Source organism: Eschrichtius robustus, chromosome 10 (genome assembly GCF_028021215.1).
Source record: "Eschrichtius robustus isolate mEscRob2 chromosome 10, mEscRob2.pri, whole genome shotgun sequence".
NCBI lineage: Eukaryota > Metazoa > Chordata > Mammalia > Artiodactyla > Eschrichtiidae > Eschrichtius > Eschrichtius robustus.
In genome coordinates, this window is record NC_090833.1 from 103,058,928 (window position 1) to 103,082,113 (window position 23,186).

Below are 23,186 nucleotides of genomic sequence, written 5' to 3' on the forward strand. Positions count from 1 at the left end.
GGTGGGAGGGCGCCCCTGGTGCTCCGCTACGCTTACCCACCTCAGAGACCCTGGGATAACAGAGGCATGTGCAGGTCTCCGAGCATGCCAAGAGAGCCGCCAAGAGAGCCCCCAAAAGGGCCCTGAGGAGGACAGCTGGCCCCAGAATACCAGGCTAACGCTACTTAAGAAGAAGCGGGGCAGGATTCCTCACCTCTGTGGGTACCGCCCCGGGAGGACAAAGACCACGTCCTGGCTGGCTACAGGAGAGGTCCCATCCCACATCCAGCACGGAGAGGAGGTCCAGCGCAGGGAGCCCGGGGGCACCTCTCGGGCACTGCTCAGCCTGTTCTAGGAATCTCCTCAATGAAGAAGGCTGAGAAAGCAAGGCTCCTCCTGGCAGCCCCAGAGCCTTCTTCTCTGAGAGGGCTGGCCAGCTAGGTTGCTCAGAAGAGCCCAGAGCTTAGAGAAAGGTCTCTTCCCACATTGTAAAGAGTCTTTTGGCCGTGGCTGGAGAAACTGAGTCTGCGGCATCCATATCGTGGTCCCTGAGAGCCCAGGGAGGACATGGGAGGAGGGAATGCTGAGGTCCTAATCCCACTGCAGTGGATGCACTAGCATCCAAGACCATCAGGCACATGTGGCCCACACGATGGGCTGTCCCAAGGCTGCATGGCCTCAGGATCCAGACTGACCCTGGCTGAGGGTGTGCTCCCAGGACCTGCAGAGTGCCATGACGGAGCCCCTGGATTGCCCATGCTGGCAGGACCCCCAGCCCACACTTCCCAAAGCCAAGCCAGTGTTGAGTTTTCCTCAGCTATCTCTCCACTGAACGGACAGATGAGCAACTTCCCCACACTGGATGGGTTCCCTTTCCATGAGGATATTTCCCAGGAAGCTCTGACCAACCAACTTACAAACATTTCTTTAGCTCTGATCAGGTTTCTTTTTTTTTTTTGGCCGTGCTGCTTGTGGGATCTTAGTTCCCCAACCAGGGGTTGAACCCAGGCCCTCCACAGTGAAAGCACAGAGTCCTAACCACTGGACCACCAGGAAATTCCCTCTGGTCAGGTTTCTGTAATCACCACTTCATCAAAACTGCTTTTGAAGAGGTCACCAGTGCCTTCCACTTTCCCAAATCCAACAGTTGCCTGGTGTCTTTACCTTTCCAGACCTCTCAACAGCGTCGAGCACAGCTGTTCACGCCTTCTTTTTCAAAAATTTTCTTTGACTCCTAGGGTGCCATAACAACACCCCCAAACCCTTACCGGGCATTTACAGGGGAGCCAGGCACATTCTCAGGGTCTCCTCTCATGCTGGCCTCTCCCTAGGAGAACTTACATATTCCCCTGGCCTTAAGCACCATAAATATGTTAATGACCCCCAGAATTTATAACTCCAGTCAAGCTCCAGATAGGAATGTCTCAAAGGCATCTCAAAATTAACATGCCTAGAATGGAACTCCTGATTTATGTCCCCCTCCAAGCCTCCACCATCTCAGAAAGTGGCACCACTGCCCACCAAGTGGCTCAAGCCAGAAGTCTGTGAGCTCTCCTTGAGTTCCTCTGTCTCCCTCGCTCCCACATCAAGGTACATCATTTCCATCTCCAAAATATCTCAAATTTACCCCCTTATCTCACTCCATACGGCCAATCCCCTGGCCTGGGCTGCCGTCATCTCTGATCTAGTATACTAAAATAACCTCCTTCCTGGTCTCTCTGAGGTCATTCTTGCCTTCTCCCTTAATTCTCCACCCAGTAGCCAGAGTCATCTTTTTATATCACAACTTCGATAATGTCACTAGCTGGCTTCTAAGTGTACTCAGAAGAAATCCAAACTCCTTGCCCTCGGCTACATGGTCCCGTGTGACCTGGCTCTGCTTGCATGCCTCTCCCGAGTCCCCTGGCTCTGCCTGCATGTCTCTCCCAAGTCCCCTCTGCTCCAGCCACGCCAGCCCCGTCAATGCCAATGCCAATGCCAATGCCAGGTTCCTCTCCTCCCCCCAACTCTTGTGCATGCTACTGCCTCTGAGTGAGATGTTCTTTCTTCTACCTGGCTTACTTCTGGCTCCTCACTCTTCAGGTCTCAGTTTAAATGTCATCTCCTCAGATACACTTTTCCTGACTGTTCTGTCCAAAGAGGTCCTCCCTCCTTCCCCCATTATACTCTCTTTCTACATCCTGCTCATTTCAAAGATGTTAACCATACACTTGTCTGTTTGCTTGATTATTGTCTATCTCCCCCATCAGACTATAAGATCCAAGGGGGCAAGGACCATTTCTATTGTGTTCTCCAGTAAGTATCTATATCCAGTGTCTAGCACAGTGCCTGGTACACAATAAATATCTGTTAAATAAATTAATCAACATTATACATATATATGGCGGTACATATACATATTATATACATATAAGAATATTAAAAACAGAGATCTAGTTGGGAAGATAAAGTATCAAAAGAAAGCCACATGATTAGTGCCACATAAAGGATGCAGATGAGTTCTAGAAAGCATCCTTGAAAGGAGAGACTAAGAAAGGGCTCAGGGAGATGAGAACCAAACAGGCTTTGAATGAAGTGCAAGTCTAGGTGCTACAAACTGAATGTGTCCCCCTACCCCAAATTGATATGTTGAAACCCTATCCCCAATGCAATGGTATTTGGAGGTGGAGTCTTTGAGAAGTAATTAGGTCATGAGGGTAGAGCCCCCGTGATGGGATTCGTGCCCTCATGAAAAGAGGAAGGAACATCCAATCCCTCTTGGCATGCATACAAGGAAGCCACATGAGGAAATTACCCCAAAGAGGGCCCTCGCTGAGAACCCAACCATGCTGGCACCCTGATCTTGGACTTCCAGCCTCCAGAATTGTGAGAATAACATGTTTGTTGGTTAACCCCTCTGGTCTATGGTACTTTGTCAAAGCAGCTCCAGGGGACAAAGGCAGTAGCAAAGAGAAAGCCCACGTCACTGAACGGAAGCAGAAATAATCAAGGAGCCTGGTGAACGAAGTAACATCTGGGTAGCTGAGCGCATGCCCCGCCCTGTGTGAGCAAAAACACACCCAACCCTGACCAACATGTACTCTGATTCTCTCTGCATAAGCAGCATCCCCACGATGGGTCATTCCTCCTTCCAATCAGCCAGGGATGGAGTGGGTTCTCACACAGAACTCCACCAATGGGAGCCTTAGCTAGGCAAGGGTGCACCTCATCTCTCTGAGGTGTGAGCTTTATGGAGCCCAGGTGCCCAGACAGCAACCTGGGTGGTAAAAGGTAAAGGTGCTCTCTACCCAGCCGTGCTGACCTCCCTGTAGCAGCCAGAGCAGAAAGCCGTATAAACCCTATCTTGCAAACTAACTATCTAGGTTGCAGCTTCTGTGTTTATTCTCCCAGAGCTTTTAGTAATGTTCAACATTCCAGCCTTGTGTCAATTTGCCACAGGAAATTCCAAGAGGAATAATCTAGGCACCCTTGGCACAGAGTTCAAGGGTAAACAGGGCCTCTACTGAGGCTAGTAGCAGAAGCCAACATGGGATCCCCAAGGGGAAGATGGGTCTCAGGGTCTCTGGCAGGGCCGAGGATCCCATGTCCCCTCCCCATAGAGCCTCCCCCCACTGCAACCTGGTTAAGTCTCCTTCAGGAGGATGTGACTTCTTTACCCCATGGCACTCCTGGGCACAGCTCTGCTCCGAGGACAGATAGGGCTGCTGGGTTCTGAGCTCTGTTCGAGGCCAGACGGGCCCCTGAACAAAGTTCATCTGTCTGTGCCTCATCTCCCCCAAGAAACAGCTGCTCTCTGGGCCACCGGAGTGACCCAGGGAAGGCCTGGTAGGGAGCAGAGCAGAACTGGGATTTCAAGAGAACTTGAATGGAAATGCTATCATCTAGTTCATTGTGTGGTTCCATTCCCATTGCAGAGGCAGTCACCGGACTGTGAGTCCCCTGAGGGCAAGGGCCTCTGCCTACTTCATTAACTCTCTAATCTCAACACGAGGCCTGGCCCAGAGTGGATAATCAACAAACAGTGGTCAAATGAATAAAGGAATGGCCCCAAGACCCCCATTCCTCCTGCTACTGGTGAACCACTGGTCCCAGGAATGACTAGCTGGGTTCTAGCAGGGCATCCATTCTGCCCCTTCCATGCCAGTGGCAGACATCACTAATCAATCACAGCTCTCTTTGCTATTGAGGCAGGAGGCAGGTTCACAATCCTTCAGACAGCCAATCCAAGTTGCCCATCTAGAGATGGCAGAGATTCTTGACTTCGGGGAGGTCAAAGAATCCTTCAAGAATCTAATGAAAGCAGCAAGTTTCTCTTTAGAATATACACGCAAAACTTTACATCTGATTTAGAGATATTCAAGATCCTCTCCTTTAAAAGAAGTAAAGGCTTGGAAGCCCCAAGCCTGTACTCAAATAATCATTGGCTGCCATTTAGAGATAATCTGCTGAAAACATCAGCCAACAGAGTCTAGAGTCCAAAAGAAGCTGAGGGACAGCCCCCAGGAGCCAAGAATCAAACCCAGACCTGTCCACCCACACTGCCTACAGACACCAGACACGCCCCAAGCTAGGCAAGGGTGGGGAGGGGGCTTGCTGAAGGGACGCCTCCCCGCTCCCTGCAGACAGTTGAGAGGGGAGACACCAACCCCTCTGCCTTCCCAGCAATCCTCTCCAACAAGGACAGTGTCCATGGCACAAAGGAACCCAGGCAGCCAGGGTAGCCCCAGGCTGGCATCTATTTATGCACATCCTCGGCACCCAAAGGTTAACTTACAGCCCGAGATATGGCACAGAGCCAGCACCGAGTTATTTATATTCTCTTGGCCGACCAAGAGGAACAGGGCATTTTAGGGGGCCTCTCCAAACGAGGCCTGGAGGGACTCAGTTTACAATACAACACAATCATCACCCCCCCCCAACACACACACACACAATCTAGACCATCCTTGCAATGAGTGTAAGCTGAGAAAGTATAAACCAAAAGATTACGTTTAAAAAAGAAGTAGGTCATGGCCCACTGGGGGGCTGGGGTGAGAGAAATTAGCCAAATTCCATGGAGTCATTCCAAGAGATTCTCCAGGCTTTCCAGACTCCATATCAGAAGGCTTTTAAAGGAAAAGCTTCTCCTGGTCCTAAGTCTAAAGCCCTAAAGGCCCGTGGGATGCGAACCAGACAAAGGCAGAAGGCAGGGCATGGGCTCCCGGAGTGCAACTTCAAGAAGAGTCGGACCCACGACTTGACCAGGAAGCTTCCACTCTCAGAGGTTCCCTGCCTTGGTCACTGACCCCAAACTGATCCTGGTCCAAAGAGCAGGAGGAGGGTTTGGAAATGCTCCCAATACCCCCGAGCCCCAAAAGAAAATACACTTGTTTGACCAAAGCCTCTTCAAACCCCTCTGCTTTGTGCTTAGTAACATTCATAAGACAGCACAGCAGAGTCTGTTAAGTATCACACGGGGCTGTACAAGGCCTGCTGCTAGGTGCACTGCACAGCACGTCAATGGGCTTGCTTTAATGTAGTGCCTTGTGGCGGGGGTCTGGCAGAGCTGACCCCCAAGGAGTCCTGGGCCAAGATTCATTTGGGGAGAAGCCTGGGCATAGCCGGGCCAACTCCCCAAGCTGAAGGGCAAGGGGGGCCAGGCAGGCCCAGTGAGGTGCAAACAGCACTATAGCCCTGGAGCGTGCAGCGTGTTCTAGGAGACACCTGCAGACACGGGCCTCATTCCCAAAGAGTCAGCCCAGAGAGGCTCTCCTGTGACCCCCATCAAGGCCAGCTCCATCCACTAAAGTATCCAGGACAGGAAGACTTGGGGGGTCCCCCGTTCCTGCTCCAAACACCATGGCACTGGGCCATCCCATTTTCACAGTCAAGATTTCCACCTGTGGTGGCCACCCTGGTAGGCAGAAACCTGGAGGAAACCAAGGCCAGGAGGGAAGGGAGAGTGCCCCTTCCTGGGTGTAGTGGAGAACTGCCTGTTCTCCAGAGGCCCCCTCCCCAGCCACCCATCACCTCCCGGGCTCCTCCATGGACCACAGAGACAGGGTCCAGGCATCAGTAAGTCAAGCCCACAAGAGCATGGAAGGAAGTCGGCTCCTCTCCTTCAAATCTGCCCTTCCACATCATCTACCCTGACGAGGGATCTCTGGTCATTTCCTCTTGTATCAAGGGCTCACCTCTCTAGGAATATGACCTCAAGTGGAGGCGCAGGGGGAGAAAGCAGATGGGAAAGCTGCTTGTGATAGACTCAGATCCAAAGACCGGGAATGGTCCTTGGAAAATGGGGAGCATCCTTGTTTGATCAGTGAAGAAGCAGCCCGGGCACGCAGAATGAAATGGTCCATCCAGGATCACGCGGAAGACCAGGGGCAGGGTGAACACAGAAGGCAGGTCTCGCAGCTGCGGGGTTACCGTGGCAACCACCTCCACCCACCTCCCACTCTGCATCACAGGCAGAGCTTCCCAAGGACACTTGGCCACACTGTAACAACCCCCCAGGTCCTGCCAGACTCACCCTACACTCGGGTTCTGCCCTCACCCCTCGTCTTCCCACTTGCAGGACCATACTTTAAATCTGCATGGGGATGGGAGCTGGGGGAGATGCATTAGAGGAACGCCCTGGTTCTAGACCAGGAGCTCAGCCGGCCACATCCAGGAGCACCTGGAACTTCCTACGCGAGACCCAACTCAATAATCCAGACACAGCACTGTCCGTGAGTCCCATCGTTGCTGTTATTTTTTTTTTAAGATTTTTTTTTGATGTGGACCAATTTTAAAGACTAAATTGAATTTGTTACAATATTGCTTCTGTTTTATGTTTTGGTTTTTTTGGCCACGAGGCACGTGAGATCTTAGCTTCCCAGCCAGGGATCGAACCCGCACCCCCTGCATTAGAAGGTGAAGTCTTAACCACTGGACCGCCAGGGACGTCCCACTGTCGTTTAAATTTACATCGGGATGCATGGCACTTACAGGCTTGGCTCGGTGCCCTCTCAGAAAACTGTCAGCCCTTAGGTCCTGGGATGCCTCATTCTTGACCCTCCCAATACTTAGTTTTGTTTAAACACCCTCTCTGGTTCTACCACGTGAAGCTTCTGCCCCAACTCTCCTGTTCCTAACTCCCCCCATCTCCAAACAAACAAAAACCCCTCTGGCTCTTCGAACAGACACAGGTGTTCTACAGGCCACCAAAACCACCCTGCTCCACTGCTCTCCAATCTCCTTAGGAGCTGCACATGTTGTCCTCCCTTAAAACACCACTAATAAAGGGTGTTCACAAAGGCTGCTCTGGCTCAGGACCCCTGTAGAGACGTCCACCTGAGGTTTGATGCCGGGCAGTGGTGCACCTGGCCTTGGTCCTGACACCCTGGCTTGTGGTCACTGAGCCTGGACTCAGGCTGGCCCTCCAGCCCCTCCACTCCCTCGTCCATCTTGTCACCCCACATACACCGTTTGTTGTGCAGCCTGACCAGGTCAGTTTAGCATTTAGGACAAGGAGAAATGCATTTCCATCCAAGAATGAATAGGCTCCTTCCATCACGTTTGGGGAGTGACATGGCCCATCCAGTCTTGGCTTTCTCTCAGCTCTCGGGAAACTGAGCCCCCGCCCAGGAACCCCACCAGACTCCTGACTTCCTTTTGTGGGCCCTCAGTTTCTAGGGTTTTTTTGCCTTTTTTTTTTGGCTGCGTTAGGTCTTCATTGCTGCATTCGGGCTTTCTCTAGTTGCGGCGAGTGGGGGCCCCTCCTCGTTGCGGTGCACGGGCTTCTCATTGCGGTGGCTTATCTTTGTCGCGGAGCACGGGCTCTAGGCGAGCGGGCTTCAATAGTTGCAGCTCACGGGCTCAGTAGTTGTGGCTCGCAGGCTCTAGAGCGCAGGCTCAGTAGTTGTGGCTCACGGGCTTAGCTGCTCCGCGGCATGCGAGATCTTCCCGGACCAGGGCTCGAACCCGTGTCCCCTGCATTGGCAGGCGGATTCTTAACCACTGCCCTACCAGGGAAGTCCCTCGGTTTCTACTTTTAACCATCCTCTTGTAGTGCGCATATTTTATTTGAAATCGCCCCCATTGTTTTTGTAAGCGATAAGGTATGTTTCTTTAAGTAAGCAAAAGAGAAAAGCCCACTTTCTTCAGGCTTTCCCAGCCCTGCGGGGATCAGCCCTTCTCCGAACTCCAGCTCATTTTCCAAACCGAGGTAGCGCCTCCCTTTCAGCCACACAGGCCCTGAGCTCCCTTCCCTCTGCAGCCCCATCCTCCAGTCCCCGCCGCAACCCCCAACCCCATTTCTCCACTCCAACCTCTTTACTGAGCTCCAGGCCCACAGGTCCAAATGCCCCAGACATTGCAACGGGGGTGGCAATGGTCCCCCCCCGCACCGCCATCTCAGATGCTGTGCACCCCCATTGCTGAATGATCCATCGCCCCAGAATTATTCACCCAGTAAACATGGTGGCCATCATTCATGTATCCATTCAAGTAATGTTCATGGAGCACTCGCCACGCGCCAGGCTCTATGTGCAGGACCAGGTGCGGAGTAAACAAAACAGAAATGCCTCTCCCTCCAGGGAACTTTCAACCAGTCCCCAGTCCTGTCAAGTCTACGTACCAATCATCTCTGAACTGATACACTTCTCCCCATGCCCACAGCCACTATCTTAGCCCAGGCCAGTGTGCTACACTGGGAGGAAAGCACTGGAGAGCGGATCCAGCTCTCAAATGCATGAGCTGTGTGACCTTGGGCAAGTTACTTTCTACGACTCTGATCATTTGACAGATAAAGACGATAACAGTACCTACCTCGTAGACTTGTTGCAAGGATTAATGAGATAAACCATATAATAGACCAGCGTCTGGGGTACAGTAAGCAGTCTCTGCTTATCTGTGTGATCGCAATCCCTGTCTCCCTAGAAGCCTCACCGCTGGCCCTCCCACCCCGTGGCCCACACTCCACGTGCACCCACCACCTGCAGGTGCCCATAACCACAGGCTCTCTCCTACCCTCCAGCCTTTGCATATCCTTTCCCCACATACAAATAACACAACAAATAATTCTGTGCAAAAGATGTTTCTCCCTCATCCATACATCCATCTAACAGCTGCCCTCCAACAACATGTGGCCCCATTACATGTTCCTTTTATTTGCATGCCAGACTCATTCCCTGGCTTTCTCCTTCTCATGTTCCAAGGTTCAGCTCAAGGCCCCGTCCTCTGGACCCCCAGGCTGAGGCAGATGCCCTTCTTCTGTGCACCCTCCTCTGGGAGCCCACAGCCCTCAGCCCACTGCATTGGGATTCCTGCTCCCCTTGTCTGTCTCCCTTCTGGACTGGGTGCTCCTTGGAGAGCGTCGTGTTCACCTCTGCATGCCTAAGCCTTAGAACCACGCACTGGATGCAAGAGAGGTTCAATAAATGGTTAATAATAAACGGGAAAAACAGAAGAATCACAGAGGCAAATTTCAACTCACTGTAACAAAACAAACCTTCCAAATAATTAGACACTTATTAAGCAATTACTTTATGCCAAACTCTATGCTAAACTTTAACACACATGTCATCTAATCCTTACAATAATGCTGTGCCTTGGGTATTTTTATTCCCATTTCATGGGTGAAGGGATGGACACTCAGGACATTTAAAAAACCTGCTCCAAATCACACAGCTAGTAAGTGGAAAAGTCAGGATTCAAACCCAGGACCGTCGGAGTCCCCATGCTCCACCCAACACTAGACGAGCTCAGCTGTCAGCGTGGAAGGAGCTGCCTCTGGGATGTGCAAGAGCCCTTCCATGACGGCCACAGGACCCCACTGGGATAATGGGTGGGCTTCCTTTAGAAGTGGACCGAAAGTCACTGAAGGTCCCTTCTTACTCCAGGCTCTAGGGTCTATGATGTTAAATTAGGAGCTCCTAGGGTGGTTCATCTTGGTTTCCCCCATGGTGCTTAGCTTGAAGCTGGGCACACAGCAGGCAAATGATAAACCTGTGCTGAATAAATGAATGGGCAGATGAATGAATGGATGAATAGATGGATGGATGGATGGATGGATGGATGGATGGATGGATGGATGGATGAATGAAGGAAGGAAGGAAGGGAAGGACGAATGAATGAATGAATGACAATTCGTTCTGCACATGTCCGAGTCACCCTCTCTTCCGGGCTCAAGATCGTAACCCAGCGAACTCGGGAATGCCAAGCAGGCAGAGCACCCCAGCCGACTCCCCTTGGAGCTGCGGCGGCCCCTACCTGCAGAGGTGGTCCGTCCGGCACAGGCTGCGGAGGTCCAGGCAGTTGGGCTTCTCCTTGTCCTCGTAAGAGCAGCTGGGCAGGATGGTCTGGCGGCGGCGCTCGGCGCACGCCTGGTCCTGGCAGGAGCAGAAGAGCATGCGGTAGGTGTACTCGCTGGGCACGCGGTCAAAGAACTGGCGCAGGGCCTTGTGGCACTTGCGGCGGTTGCAGCGCTCAGTGGGCGAGATCTCGCGGTTGCAGATGGAGATGTAGGAGGAGCGCAGCTTCTTGCAGTTGTCGTTCAGGTTGCAGGCTTTGGCGGCATCCAGGCAGTGGTTGCTCTTGGCGCTGACTGCCGGGTCTGCCCCTGTCCCTGCAGGGAAGGAAGGGGGCAGTCAGCCCATGCTGGGGACGCCCCCCAGGGTCACTGTGCTCTCTGACTCGGCTTGCTCATCTGTGAGATGCGGATCGCTTAGCAGCCCTCCCGCCTAAGGCTGTGATGAAGATCAAGTGAGTTAATATGCGCGTCCACTGAGCAAGCTGTATGTACGGTGTGCTTTTAGGATGACAACTATTAAACCAAAGTCTTATTTAAAACTTATTTCAAAAACAGTATGAAGATTCTTTTAAAAAGCTAAAAATAGAGCTACCAAATGATCCAGCTATCCCACTCCTGGGCATATAACCAGAGAAGACGAAAACTCTAATTTGAAAAGATACATGCACCCTAATGTTCATAGCAGTGCTATTTACAATAGCCAAGACATGGAAACAACCTAAGTGTCCATCAACAGATGAATGCATAAAGAAGATGTGGTGTATATATACAATGGAATACTACTCAGCTATAAAAAAGAATGAAATAATGCCATTTGCAGCAACATGGATGGACCTACAGATTATCATACTAAGTGATGAAAGTCAGAGGAAGACAAATATTATATGATATCACTTATATGTGGAATCTAAAAAATAATACAAATGAATCTGTACACAAAACAGAAACAGACTCACAGACATAGAAGACAAACAAGACCAGAGGGGAAAGGGGAGGGGGAGGGATAAATTAGGGGTACGGGATTAACAGATACAAACTACTATACATAAAATAGATAAGCAACAAGGATTTACTATATAGCACAGGGAACTATATTCAGTATCTTATAATAACCTATAATGGAAAATGATCTGAAAATATATATATATGTACATAACTGAATTACTTTGCTGTACACCTGAAACTAACACAATATTGTGAATCAACTATACTTTGATTTAAAAAAAAAATTATCACAAGACGAAAAAGCAAGCAACTAGGTGTTCGTGGCCCTGTTCACAAAAGTGGGATATGGGGAAACAAAGGGACTGGCTCAAGAGCACACAACTGGGTGGCCACTGATGCAAGGTGGGTCCCTGGGCACCCAAGGCCACACATGTGAGCAGGGCTTCCAGTCAGGGAGCACTGCTGGCCCTTAGGAAGTTCCCACTATGGGATCTTCAGCAGCCAGGGTACCAATAGCACCACGGCCACCATCCTTGCCCCCACCACTGTGACCACTGAAACTGTCGCCACACATTTCAAAAGGCCCCATGGGGTGGGACTGCTATTGCAGCCAGTTATTGCCGAGACCACTGAAAGCAAGCGCTGGGCTGGGAGCTCGGCAGCGTGAGGAGGAGGCTGAAGGCCAGCCTCAGGCTCCAGCAGGGCTGAGCCCTTAATCAAGCAAAGCGCAGATGAGCTGGAGGCTGGGACCTTGGCATGAGAGCCGAGGCTTTGAGCTTCATGCCACTGCCTGTGGAGCAAAACACCTTGGTGATCCCAGGAATTGTCAGGTTCCTTCTGTGGTATCTGCCCCACCCCCCAAGTCTCAGCTATTCTGAGGGGAACACATGGCACAGGGACCCCCCAGCCACCAGCCTACTCCCACCTGCAGAGCGCCTCTTGTCTATCCTGATGACAGACAGAGTGGGGAGGCAGGAATTCAGTCCACACAGGCCCCTCACCCGCCACCCCATGACATTCTGGTGAGAGCTGGATGGGAGAGCTTCTAGCACACTGGCAGCAAACCAGAGCAGGAGCCCATATCTGGCCAGCACCGTGGTATACCAGGGAGAGCCACCGGCTTAGGTTCAAGGATGGATGAGCCATGGTCTTTCATTCATTCCTCATCCACCCAACAAATGCTTTTCAGTATTTCTTGAGCACTACCCTATCCACGCGAGGCCCTGCCCCACAGAGGGTGGGAAAGACTAGGGTGTGGCCACATCTACCCTCCCATGGCACTTCCAGCACAGGTCCCTGTGTTCCAATCACCTGGTCATTAGTGATCTATCAAGTCTCACCTCTGCACAGCCCTCTCCCTGCCAGGTGCTGGGCTGGACTCGTACATGTAAGAGGAGCCCCTTCTCAAAGACCTCACAAATCTAGCTAGGAAACGAAGAGGCACAACAGCAGAATGATTAAGACTGGGGGTCCTAAAACTGAGGCATCTGCATCGATTACTCATCCTGCTGCTTATCAGTTGCGCGGCCTTGGGCGAGTGGCTGGACCTTCCTTTGCCTCAGTCTCCCTGTCTGGAAAATAGTACCTACTTCATAGCGCTGCTGTGAGCATGAATGAGCTCATTTTTCTCTCTCTCTCCCTCGTGATAATATTGCCCTGTCTACTAGATCATCCCCATCTGCTATTACATTGCCCATCTTTAAGGGAAAAAAAGAACTTCTTGTGACCACATACCCACTGCTAAGCTACCACCCTATCTTTCTGCTCCTCTTTAAAGCAAAACCCCTCAAACGAGTCATCTATACCAGTAGTCACTTTCTCCCCTCCCGTTCTCTCCTGGACCCACGGCAGCCTGGCATTTGCCTCCTTCCTTGGCAGTGATCAGAGACCCTGGGGGTTCCTCCTCCCCTGCCCATCGGCACACTGGACACAACTGGTGGCTCCCCCAGCCCCCCTTTTCTCACAGCCTTCCTGCTGCCTCCCTGTGCTCTCTCTCCAGGCCTGCTTCGCTGGTTCCATCTTCTCCACCAGGGCTCAGCCCCCTTTCCTCTATACACCCACTCCCCAGGTCCCTCCACTCATGCATGGCCTTACACACCATCAATATGCTGTCGACTCCCAAATTTATATCCCCAGCCAGGGCAGGGACCTCCGCTCTGAACCCCAGACTCATATGTCCAGCTGCCTGCCCACCAACTCTACCTGAAAGGCTGTCACCCGTGTCTCAAACCACACCCCACGTTCCCCCAAGGCTGCCCCCCACCCCGGGTCTTCCTCATCCCTCTGAAAACAACTCCAGCCTTCCAGTAGCTCAGGCCAAAAATCTTGGCCCTCCCTTGACTGCTCTCTTATCCACAGCAGAAAGACCTGGGAGAATACACCCAGAATCCAGCCACTCTCACCACCACCACTGCCCCCACCTCGGTCCAAGCCATTGTCACTGTGTACTGGTAAAGGCCTCCTTCCCAGTCTCCCTGCTCTGTTCTTTTGCCTCCCACCCCACAGCAATCTTCTCTCATCACAGCTGGAGCGAATCTTCTAGAACCTAAGGCAGAGATAACGCTCCTGGGCCCCAAAGCTTCCAGTGGCTTCCCCATCTCATTCAGAGGCCTTGGCAGGGTCCACAAGGCTCTATATGTGTGCTGTCCAATATGGCAGCCATTACCTCATGTGGCCATTGAACTTGAAATGGAGCTAGCCCAAAATGAGATGTGCACACCAGATTCTGAAATCTTAATAAGAAAAAATAATAATGTAAAGCATTTCATTTCAAACAATGTTTTACCTGGTTACATGTTGAAGCGATAATATTTTGGATATATTGTGTTAAACAAAAGTATTCTTAATTTCACTTGCTTCTTTTTAACTTTTTTAATGCACCTATCAGAAATTTTAGAATTGTTGGGGGGGGTAAATTGAGAGACTGGTATTGACTTATACACACTACTATATATAAAATAGATAACTAATAACGACCTACTGTGTAGCACAGGGAACTCTGCTCAATAGTCTGTAATGACCGATATGGGACAAGAATCTAAAAAAGAGTAGGAGATTGGTTCAAGATGGAGGAGTAGAAGGACGTGCGCTCACTCCCTCTTGCAAGAGCACCGGAATCACAACTAACTGCTGAACAATCATCGACAGGAAGACACTGGAACTCACCAAAAAAGATACCCCACCTCCAAAGACAAAGGAGAAGCCCCAGTGAGACGGTAGGAGGGGCGCAATCACAATAAAATCAAATCCCGTAACTGCTGGGTGGGTGACTCACAAACTGGAGAACACTTATACCACAGAAGTCCACCCACTGGAGTGAAGGTTCTGAGCCCCATGTCAGGCTTCCCAACCTGGGGGTCCGGCAATGGGAGGAGGAATTCATAGAGAATCAGACTTCGCAGGCTAGTGGGATTTGATTGCAGGACTCCGACAGGACTGGGGGAAACAGAGACTCCACTCTTGGAGGGCGCACACAAAGTAGTGTGTGCACGAGGACCCAGGGGGAAGGAGCAGTGACCCCCATAGGAGACTGAACCACACCTACCTGCTAGTGTTGGAGGGTGTCCTGCAGAGGCGGGGGGCAGCTGTGGTTCACCATGGGGACAAAGACACTGGCAGCAGAAGTTCTGGGAAGTACTCCTTGGTGTGAGCCCTCCTGGAGTCCACCATTAACTGCATCAAAGAGCCTGTAGGCTCCAGTGCTGGGTCACCTCAGGCCAAACAATGAACAGGGAGGAACGCAGCCCTACCCATCAGCAGACAAGCAGATTAAAGTTTTACTGAGCTCTGCTCACCAGAGCAACTCCTAGCTCTACCCACCACCAGTCCCTCCCATTAGGAAACTTGCACAAGCCTCTTAGATAGCTTCATCCACCAGAGGGCAGACAGCAGAAGCAAGAAGAACTACAATCCTGCAGCCTGTGGAACAAAAATCACATTCACAGAAAGATAGACAAGATGAAAAGGCAGAGGGCTATGCACCAGATGAAGGAACAAGATAAAACCCCAGAAAAACGACTAAATGAAGTGGAGATAGGCAACCTTCCAGAAAAAGAATTCAGAATAATGGTAGTGAAGATGATCCAGGACCTCGGAAAAAGAATGGAGGCAAAGATCGAGAAGACGCAGGAAATGTTTAACAAAGATCTAGAAGAATTAAAGAACAAATGAACAGAGATGAACAATACAATAACTGAAATGAAAACTACACTAGAAGGAATCAATAACAGAATAACTGAGGCAGAAGAATGGATAAGTGACCTGGAAGACAGAATGGTGGAATTCACTGCCACAGAACAGAATAAAGAAAAAAGAATGAAAAGAAATGAAGACAGCCAAAGAGACCTCTGGGACAACATTAAACGCAACAACATTAGCATTATAGGGGTCCGAGAAGGAGAAGAGAGAGAGAAAGGACCTGAGAAAATATTTGAAGAGATTATAGTCGAAAACTTCCCTAACATGGGAAAGGAAATAGCCACCCAAGTCCAGGAAGCACAGAGAGTCCCATACAGGATAAACCCAAGGAGAAACACTTCGAGACACATGGTAATCAAATTGACAAAACTTAAAGACAAAGAAAACTTATTGAAAGCAACAAGGGAAAAACGACAAATAACATACAAGGGAACTCCCATAAGGTTCACAGCTGATTTCTCAGTAGACACTCTATAAGCCAGAAGGGAGTGGCATGATATATTTAAAGTGATGAAAGGGAAGAAACTACAACCAAGATTACTCTACCCAGCAAGGATCTCATTCAGATTCGACGAAGAAATCAAAAGCTTTACAGACGACCAAAAGCTAAGAGAATTCAGCACCACCAAACCAGCTTTACAACAAATGCTAAAGGAACATCTCTAAGTGGGAAACACAAGAGAAGAAAAGGACTTACAAAAACAAACCCATAACAATTCAGAAAATGGTAATAGGAACATACGTATCGATAATTACCTTAAACGTGAATGGATTAAGTGCTCCAACCAAAAGACACAGGCTTGCTGAATGGATACAAAAACAAGATCCATATACATGTTGTCTACAAGAGACCCACTTCAGACCTAGGGACACATACAGACTGAAAGTGAGGGGATGGAAAAAGATATTCCATGCAAATGGAAATCAACAGAAAGCTGGAGTAGCAATACTCATATCAGATAAAATAGAGAATAAAGAATGTTAAATGTTTAAAATAAAGAATGTTACAAGAGGGGCTTCCCTGGTGGCGCAGTGGTTGAGAATCTGCCTGCCAATACAGGGGACACGGGTTCGAGCCCTGGTCTGGGAAGATCCCACATGCCGCGGAGCAACTGGGCCCGTGAGCCACAACTACTGAGCCTGCGCATCTGGAGCCTGTGCTCCGCAGCAAGAGAGGCCGTGACAGTGAGAGGCCCGCGCACCGCGATGAAGAGTCTCGCACCCCACTCGCCGCAACTAGAGAAAGCCCTCGCACAGAAACGAAGACCCAACACAGCCAAAAATAAATAAATTAATTTAAATAAAAAAAAAAAAAAAAGAATGTTACAAGAGACAAGGAAGGACACTACATAATGATCAAGGGATCAGTCCAAGAAGAAGATATAACAATTATAAGTATATATGCACCCAACATAGGAGTACCTCAATACATAAGGCAGCAGCTAACACCTATAAAAGAGGAAATCAACAGTAACACAATAATAGTGGGGGACTTTAACACCTCACTTACACCAATGGACAGATCATCCAAACAGAAAATTAATAAGGAAACACAAGCTTTAAATGACACAATAGACCATATAGATTTAATTGATATTTATAAGACATTCCATCCAAAAACAGCAGATTACACTTTCTTCTCAAGTGCACACAGAACATTCTCCAGGATAGATCACATCTTGGGTCACAAATCAAGCCTCAGTAAATTTAAGAAAGCTGAAATCATATCAAGGCATCTTTTCTGACCACAATGCTATGAGATTAGAAATCAATTACAGGGAAAAAAACGTAAAAAACACAAACACATGAGGGCTAAACAATACGTTACTAAATAACCAAGAGATCACTGAAGAAATCAAAGAGGAAATCAAAAAATACCTAGAGACAAATGACAATGAAAACACGATGATCCAAAGCCTATGGAATGCAGCAAAAGCAGTTCTAAGAGGGAAGTTTATAGCAATACAAGCCTACCTTAAGAAACAAGAAAAATCTCAAATAAACAATCTAACCTTATACCTAAAGGAACTAGAGAAAGAAAAACAAACAAAACCCAAAGTTGGTACAAGGAAAGAAATCATAAAGATCAGAGCAGAAATAAATGAAATAGAAACAAAGAAGACAATAGCAAATATAAATAAAACTAAAAGCTGGTTCTTTGAGAAGATAAACAAAACTGATAAACCACTAGCCAGACTCTTCAAGAAAAAGAGAAAGAGGACTCAAATCAATAAAATTAGAAATGCAGAAGGAGAAGTTACAGCAGACACCGCAGAAATACAAAACATCCTAAGAGACTACTACAAGCATCTCTATGCCAATAAAATAGACAACCTGGAAGAAATGGACAAATTCTTAGAAAGGTATAACCTTCCAAGACTGAACCAGGAAGAAATAGAAAATATGAACAGACCAATCACAAGTATTGAAATTGAAACTGTGATTAAAAATCTTCCAACAAACAAAAGTCCAGGACCAGATGGCTTCACAGGTGAATTCTATCAAACATTTAGAGAAGAGCTAACACCCATCCTTCTCAAACTCTTACAAAAAACTGCAGAGGAAGGAACACTCCCAAACTCATTCTATGAGGCCACCATCATCCTGATACCAAAACCAGACAAAGACACTACAAAAAAAAAAATTACAGACCAATATCACTGATGAATATAGATGCAAAAATCCTCAACAAAATACTACAAACAGAATCCAACAACACACTAAAAGGATCATACACCATGATCAAGTGGGATTTATCCCAGGTATGCAAGGATTCTTCAATATATGCAAATCAATCAATGTGATACACCATATTAACAAACTGAAGAATAAAAACCATATGATCATCTCAATAGATGCAGAAAAAGCTTTTGACAAAATTCAACACGCATTTATGATAAAAACTCTCCAGAAAGTGGGCATAGAGGGAACCTACCTCAACATAATAAAGGCAAAATACGACAAACCCACAGCAAACATCATTCTCAAGGGTGAAAAACTGAAAGCATTTCCTCTAAGATCAGGAACGAGACAAGGATGTCCACTCTCACCACTATTATTCAACATAGTTTTGGAAGTCCTAGCCACAGCAATCAGAGAAGAAAAAGAAATAAAAGGAATACAAATTGGAAAAGAAGAAGTAAAACTGTCACTGTTTGCAGATGACATGATACTATACACAGAGAATCCTAAAGATGCCACCAGAAAACTACTAGAGCTAATCAGTGAATCTGGTAACGTTGCAGGATACAAAATTAATGCACAAAAATCTCTTGCATTCCTATACACTAATGATGAAAAATCTGAAAGAGAAATTATGGAAACACTCCCATTTACCATTGCAACAAAAATACCTAGGAATAAACCTACCTAGGGAGACAAAAGACCTGTATGCAGAAAACTATAAGACACTGTTGAAAGAAATTAAAGATGATACAAACAGATGGAGAGAGATACCATGTTCTTGGATTGGAAGAATCAATATTGTGAAAATGACTATACTACCCAAAGCAATCTACAGATTCGATGCAATCCCTATCAAATTACCAATGGCATTCTTTACAGAACTAGAACAAAAAAATCTTAAAACTTGTATGGAGACACAAAAGACCCCGAATAGCCAAAGCAGTCTTGAGGGAAAAAAATGGAGCTGGAGGAATCAGAGTCCCTGACTTCAGACTATACTACGAAGCTACAGTAAACAAGACAATATGGTACTGACACAAAAACAGAAATATAGATCAATGGAACAGGATAGAAAGCCCAGAGATAAACCCACGCACCTGTGGTCAACTGATCTATGACAAAGGAGGCAAGGATATACAATGGAGAAAAGACAGTCTCTTCAATAAGTGGTGCTGGGAAAACTGGACAGCTACATGTAAAAGAACGAAATTAGAACATGCCCTAACACAATACACAAAAATAAACTCAAAATGGATTAGAGACCTAAATGTAAGACCGGACACTATAAAACTCTTAGAGGAAAACATAGGAAGAACACTCTTTGACATAAATCACAGCAAGATCTTTTTGATCCACCTCCTAGAGTAATGGAAATAAAAACAAAAATAAACAAATGGGACCTAATGAAACTTAAAAGCTTTTGCAAAGCAAAGGAAACTACAAACAGGACAAAAAACAACCCTCAGAATGGGAGAAAATATTTGTAAATGAATCAATGGACAGAGGATTAATCTCCAAAATATATAAACAGCCCATGTAGCTCAATATTAAAAAAAAAAACAACGCAATCCAAAAATGGGCAGAAGACCTAAATAGACATTTCTCCAAAGAAGACATACAGATGTCCAAGAAGCACATGAAAAGCTGCTCAACATCACTAATTATTAGAGAAATGTAAATCAAAACTACAACGAGGTATCACCTCACACCAGTGAGAATGGGCATCATCAAAAAATCTACAAACAACAAATGCTGGAGAGGGTGTGGAGAAAAGGGAACCCTCTTGCACTGTTGGTGGGAATGTAAATTGATACAGCCACTATGGAGAACAGTATGGAGGTTCCTTAAAAAACTAAAAATAGAATTACCATATGACCCAGCAATCCCAGTACTGGGCATATACCCAGAGAAAACCATAATTAAAAAAGACACATGCACCCCAATGTTCATTGCAGCACTATTTACAATAGCCAGGTCATGGAAGCAACCTAAATGCTTATCGACAGATGAATGGATAAAGACAATGTGGTATATATGTACAATGGAATATTACTCAGCCATAAAAAGGAACAAAATTGGGTCATTTGTAGAGACATGTATGAATCTAGAGACTGTCATACAGAGTGAAGTAATTCAGAAAGAGAAAAACAAATATCGTATATTAACGCATATATGTGGAACCTAGAAAAATGGTACAGATGAACTAGTTTGCAGGGCAGAAATAGAGACACAGATGCAGAGAAAAAAACCTATGGACACCAAGGGGGAAAAGTGGCGGGGCGGGGGGTGAGGGGGGTGATGAATTGGGAGATTGGGATTGACATACAGACACTAATATGTATAAAATGGATAACTAACAAGAACCTGCTGTATACAAAAATAAATAAGATTCTAAAAGTCAAAAAAAATAAATAAAATAAAAAAGAGTAGATATATGTATATGTATTACTGATTCACTTTGCAGTACACCTGAAACTAATGCAACACTGTAAATCAACTCTACTCCAATAAAAATTTTTAAAAAGGAAAGAAATTTTAGAATTGCATATGTGACTCATAACATATTTCCATTAGCCAGCACTGCCGTATACGACCTCACTTCCTACTCATTCCCCCTGTTCACTTACTCCCTTCCAGCCACACTGGCCTCCTTACTCTTCCTGGAGCATGCCAATCATGACCCGACCTCTGGGCCTTTGCACTTGCTGTTTTCTGCCTAGAAAGCTCTCCCCCACTCCCATGACCACACAGCTCCTTTCCTCACTTCTTTCGGGTCTCTGCTCAATGTTACCTTATCCGTGAGTCCTTCCTGACCACCCTATACATAATAACAAGTCACTCCCTTCACCCCCTACTCTGATCTCTTTTCCCCAGATTACTCATCACCATCTGCCATCGTATATACTTATTTAGTCATTTGTATTTTTCTACCAAATATAAGCTCCATGAAAGCAGGGGTTTTGTCAGTTGTACTCACTGCTGATTCCATAGGTGCCAGTGTCTGATACATAGTGAATGCTGTATCCGTATTTGATGAGTGAAAAAATAATGTATTTAGTACAGTATCTAGTTCATAATAAGTGTTCAAAAAATGTTGGCTAATATTATTAAGGAAGGCAAAAATGACACAGGGCCAGCAACAGCAGTCAGTACAAGACCACGTGCAGTCAAGCATCAATGGTGGGTCCAGCCCGGAAGTGTTCAGAATTGAAAGTAGGGGGGCGATCATCGAAGACTGAACCATCACCCCAATATCCTACCCAGACAACAACAGCCCTATGAAGGCAGAAAGAAAAAAGTTTCCTCCCTTCTTGTAAAAATAAAAGGGGAATTAGGGCAGAAAGGGAATCAAGGTTCGTTTTCCTACCCATTCAATTAACAAATCTTTGAGGGTCCACCATGTGCCAGGCACTTCCCCAGACACGTGGCTGGGGTCAAGGTTGAGGTGATGCTGACGTGCTGGGGAGGTCAGGGCACTGCCTGCAGGAGCCAAGAGGAAAGAAGCCTGCCCAGACCAGGGGGTCCCAGAAGCAGCAACAGCACTCCTGCAACCTACATGATGAGGGAGAGGAAGCAAAAAGAGTGGAAAGGGGGCCCCAGGCAGAGAGAAAAACAGCAAGGCCAGAGGCTGGAAGGAGCCGACAGCAATCCAGCGTGCCTGGAGATGCAGCCTGGAAGAGGGACCACCAGAGACGATGCCGGGCAGCCATGCAAGAGCTTTCAGCCATGGGGCAGGGCTGGGGGCGAGGCACGTGGCCTCCCAAGCGGTTCTCTGAGCAGCTGCCAAGCCACTCTGCCCGGGCCAGTCGAGGACCCAAGGACGCCTGTCTACACGAAGGCTATTCTGGGGCACCACTTCCATGGGAGGGCTCTCCCGGACCAGCCAGGGCGTTCCTTCCCATTCAGTGCACCTGTCAGGACGCTGGCTGGTGGAAGCGAACAGTCAAGCAGCCTGGGGCTGAGGTGGAGGAGAGCAAGGACATGAGGGGCCCCAGAGAGGAGCAGGGTGACAACCGCCAATGAACAGCCGCTAATTTAGGCCCACGGCTGCTCTCAGGTTCCCAGGTGCACCTTCCCGCTCCCCTCAGTATGTTCCCGAGCTAATGTGGTGTAATTACAGCCTCAGCGGCTTCCATTTGGAGCTTGAATAGTGAAAGCTTTTGCTAAGGGGGTGGGAAATGTAAACCCCCGGGGCCAAAACTTGGTAAATTTCCTAGGAAACACACACACACACACACACACACACAAGGTGGCGAAAGTAACAGCAATTGCCTACTTACGAGGAAGATGCCCCTTCTGACCCTCCCGGAGCGGGTAGAGCGGCCAGTGGGCCGAGGACGGGGCCCCGCTCCACCGTGGAGAAAGGCCCAGGACTGGGCTGTTCCGGCTCCCCCAGTAAGTGAGGAAGCCCGTGCTGGGGCAGGCAGGCCTGGGACAGCCTCTTCCCAGCCCATCCACTGCCTCTGCATCTACACTAAGGCGCCTCTCCCTCGGGTCCAGAAGGCTTTGTTATCCTTTTCAAGAGTCCCCACTGGGGAGGAAGAAGGATGTGGTGGATTGCAAACACCAGCCCAGTGTGGGCCGCAGCCCCTGAACTAAAATATCCAAACAGCAGGGAGGGAGGCCCCTGCTAGCCCACCGCCACCACCCGCCCCCCCCCAATCCCTACACAGACCACACAGGACCTTTGAAGGATTCAGGAGCAAAGAATTCCTCCCGGGCCTGGGCCAGCCCGCTCTCCAGGCCTGCTGAGAAGAGTGCAGATGGGCCAGGGAGTAAACGGTAACAGCTGCGCCAAGGAGTAAACGGTAACAGCTGCTCGAAGGAGAGGGAGGTGGGATTTAACCATGCTTGGCACTTCCCGAAACCTCCGTGGACGCATCCTCCCAGCTCCAGCCCCTGGGGACAAGGAGGGGCCAGCTGTAGAGGGACTGCCTCACCCCAGCCAAGCCGCACCCACCTCCCCCCTTCTCTCCTGGGGCGCTGCCCCAAGCCAATGACCATCTGTCTTTAAATCTTCAAAATGATATCCTTGAATATTTTCTTTTCCAGAGCTAGGGTTACCAAACCGCAGTCACCCGGGTACCACCTATATCGTTTTGGCCAT

At 48.3% G+C, this 23,186-nt stretch overlaps 1 protein-coding gene across 1 annotated transcript in view; it reads right to left on the reverse strand.

The window, feature by feature from the left end:
• GFRA2 (GDNF family receptor alpha 2) overlaps positions 1 to 23,186 on the reverse strand; it is a 96,162-nt gene that overhangs the window by 45,047 nt on the left and 27,929 nt on the right. Inside the window, exon 4 of the mRNA XM_068552686.1 lies at positions 10,213 to 10,567. Coding sequence (XP_068408787.1) covers positions 10,213 to 10,567 — 355 coding nt within the window. The remainder of the gene's footprint in view (positions 1 to 10,212; positions 10,568 to 23,186) is intronic.